At 49.5% G+C, this 3,148-nt stretch overlaps 1 protein-coding gene across 1 annotated transcript; it reads left to right on the top strand.

The window, feature by feature from the left end:
- Positions 1-349: 349 nt before the first annotated feature.
- Positions 350-2,704, top strand: fgf19 (fibroblast growth factor 19). The gene is made up of 3 exons (XM_063063090.1): positions 350-602; positions 1,430-1,533; positions 2,347-2,704. The coding sequence occupies exons 1-3, from the start codon at positions 350-352 to the stop codon at positions 2,635-2,637; spliced, it is 648 nt and encodes a 215-aa protein (XP_062919160.1). The 3' UTR covers positions 2,638-2,704.
- The last annotated feature ends 444 nt before the right edge of the window (positions 2,705-3,148 follow it).

A 3,148-nucleotide genomic window follows, 5' to 3' on the forward strand; every position in this document is an offset into this window, starting at 1 on the left:
GGTTGAGTGGATTGTGTTACAACGTACAGCAATTCATACCGTTATTTAAACTGCAGCGCAAACAACCATAACGTTAAAAAATAATTACCCAAGGTTGGGATATCCCTGGTACTCTCTGATGCAAAGTACAACGACACTTGAGTAGGCGGACGCTTTGTTTTAAAAAAAATCTATTATGACTGAGTTTCAAATAATTCTTTTGGGAGCAGGCGTATCGATTTTACTGATAAGGAGTGGAACCTTTAAAAGGCTTGCCTCCGGTATCTCTATTCAGTGCAAAAGGAGAGATCAGACACACAGGAGTTTGCCTTTTGCAGGATTGAGGTTACCGAGGATATCCCTCGGCTTGATGGACCATCTCGCTATGTGGCCGACTGCGCGCAGACTGTGCGCCGTTCTTGCGGTGATCCAGCTGCACTTCGCCGCGCTGGGGGTGTCTGTGCCTGTACCTGACGCGGGGCCACACGTGAACTCCGGCTGGGATCAGACCATCAGGTTCATGCACCTGTACACCACTCAGGCCAAAGGCGGTTTTCTCAGTTATCACCTCCAAATTAATGACGACGGCACTGTGGACGGCAGTCGCGAACGGAGCTTGCACAGTAAGTACACATTCGTTATAACAAACTCACCCAGGGAGTTTTATACCTTAACATTATTATTCAGTGTTATGTGCAAAAGCAGATTAAGGCATTGAAAAATGTTGGCATGTTTACACAACTGGGAACGAATCGCAGTACAAGGCAATCGCCCCTTTGAGTGTATAGACGAATTTAGTCTATTTACAAAGCAATCTGGACGCACGTGCTGGTTTGTTTTCCATTTTTTTATGACACGGGGCAATATCCTATGTGCGAATCGTTAAGAGAAAGCGCGGTATGTGGATTAGCAAGGTTGGATTCAGGCGGTGGTGGAGTTTAAAAGGTGTCACTACAGTGGCCTCATTGTTCGAGTCTGTTTCACGGTAAAGGGCTACCTCTCTGTGTGGCGTGTTTGTAAAGCCCGTGTTTTACTGAGGGTGTTTTACTTTGCCGAGGACGGCGGAGATTCTCAACAAGTACTTAAGCTGCAGACTTGGTCTAATCAACGAGTCTCCGTCCTTTTTTTTTAACTTTTAGTAGACTCGGATTTAATATAGATCATTGTTTGTGGTTCTGGTACCAACTGGGTCCGCGCCTTGGCTGTGGAGAGCGAGAAGGCGAACGATCGCCCTTCCTTTTCAGTCCTGATGGAGGGTCTCGGCGCGAAACGTCGACTGTTTATATATTTTTATGTGCCGTCTGACCTACTGAGTTCCTCCAGCATTTTTGTGCGTGAAGCTAAGCGAAGTGTCGCCGATTGCGGTTAGAAACGAGAGCGCACCAATCCTGGTTCAGCTCATTGCCCGCGGTGAAGCGCCCCTTGTTGACCCGCTCCGATTGTCTTCCAGGTCTCCTTGAGATGAGGTCGGTTGCTCCAGGCGTGGTGGCGATCAAAGGCTATCGCAGCGGCCGCTACCTGTGCATGGAGAGGAACGGAAGACTGCTCGGCTCGGTAAGCGCTCTATCACCATCGGCTGCACCTTCAACCAATCTGCCCAGCAAGAAGTACATCCCCATCTCACAGGACCTTCGATGCCAAGCAAATCCTCTCCCGCCCAAACCTAAAATTAAGACGGATAGGTCCCTCACAACCACAGAGTTATCACTACACAGACAGGGAGTCCCGGGAGAAAAATATCCCACCTGCGTGACCCTGTCGTTGGATGAAAGCAATGTATAGCGGAGGGATCGATGTGTTGAATGGCATTTTGTGACATTTAATGGTATTTTTTTAAATTGTGGAGTTTGTGGTGTGTGTGTGAGAGAGAGAGAGAGAGTGAGAGAGTGAGAGAGAGAGAGGTAGGTGATGCTGACACTCCCTCTGCACTCCCTCTGGTATTTATTGCTCCAAACTCTTACCCAAGCGCCTGATTTGACCCCGCGAGCGCCGCGAGTAGGTTTACTGCAAGTTACTAACCTCGCGAGTTCAATGACCGGCCGGTCTGCCACGAGGTAACCTCGGGTGCCGGGTTCGTCGCCTGCGAGCGGCCAATAAATAAATCACTCAGTCACTCCGATTAACCCCCTCCGTTCTCTCTCTCTTTCTCTCTCCCCCTCCCTCCCTCTCTATCACACTCATTCTCTCTTCCTCTTTCACCTCTTCTCTCTGTTCATCTCTCCATCTGTATCTCTTTCACGTTCTGTCTTTCTTTGTCTCTTCCTCTGTCTCTCTCTCTGCTCCCCTCTCTTCCCCTCCTCTCTCTCTCTCTCGCTCTCTCTCTCTCTCACTCTCTCTCTTAATCTCCCTATCTTTTCTTCCTTATAGCTGTCCTACAACGAAGGAGACTGTTCGTTCGAAGAACGCTTGCTGTCGGGCACCTATAACGTGTACTGGTCGGAGAAGTACGGAGCTGCCGTGTCCCTGAGCACCAGGAGACTTCGTGGCCACGTTCGTGGGAGGACGTTGCCCCCTCTCTCTCAGTTCTTGCCCATACGGAACACGCCGCCCCTCCCACTGGACTCCGACGACGAATCTTGGCAAATTCCCGAACACCCCTCTTCCTTCGTTCAAGCCAACAGCATGGACCCCCTTGATTTCACATACGAAGCCACATGAGCGCTCGTCGACTGGCGAAGACGTGACGCCTTGCTGATGGCTGTCTGGTTTGGTTTGACTGTTTAATATTTGCTCCACACTCTGGCCGCAGTGCCTTGCCTTTCCAGGGCCCACAAACCACATTCGGGATTTTAAATCCACGTGAAGTGTGTGGCTGGGAGGCAGCAGCCACGGTTTAGAAGGCATTCCTTATACTCTGCTTTTGACTCCCGTACCAGTGAAGTAACTACAACAAGTTCCCCAAACCTCGGGGTTTGCAGTGAGGTACAGTTATAGAGACAAACAGCCTGTAGAGAATGTATTAGAAATAAACACTGGAGGAACTTGGAGGGTCAAACAGCATCTTGCTGAGGGGGAAAGGACAACTGAAAAGACGAGGTTGTCACCTTTCATTTGGACTCTTCCTCCACTGTCCATTTCTCTTTATTGGGTGCTGCCTGACTCATTGATTTCCTGCAGCAGTTTGTTTCCTAGCTTCAAATTCCAGCAATTGGGGTCTCTCATGTTTTCT

The sequence above is a fragment of the Mobula hypostoma genome, chromosome 11, assembly GCF_963921235.1.
Source record: "Mobula hypostoma chromosome 11, sMobHyp1.1, whole genome shotgun sequence".
Lineage (NCBI taxonomy): Eukaryota > Metazoa > Chordata > Chondrichthyes > Myliobatiformes > Myliobatidae > Mobula > Mobula hypostoma.

Excerpts from the sequence above, each read along its gene's own strand:
- fgf19 (XM_063063090.1), top strand. The coding sequence starts at position 350 with ATGGACCATCTCGCTATGTGGCCGACTGCGCGCAGACTGTGCGCCGTT. Across the intron at positions 603-1,429 it reads TCGCGAACGGAGCTTGCACA|GTCTCCTTGAGATGAGGTCG; the intron begins GTAAGTACACAT and ends ATTGTCTTCCAG. Across the intron at positions 1,534-2,346 it reads ACGGAAGACTGCTCGGCTCG|CTGTCCTACAACGAAGGAGA; the intron begins GTAAGCGCTCTA and ends TCTTCCTTATAG.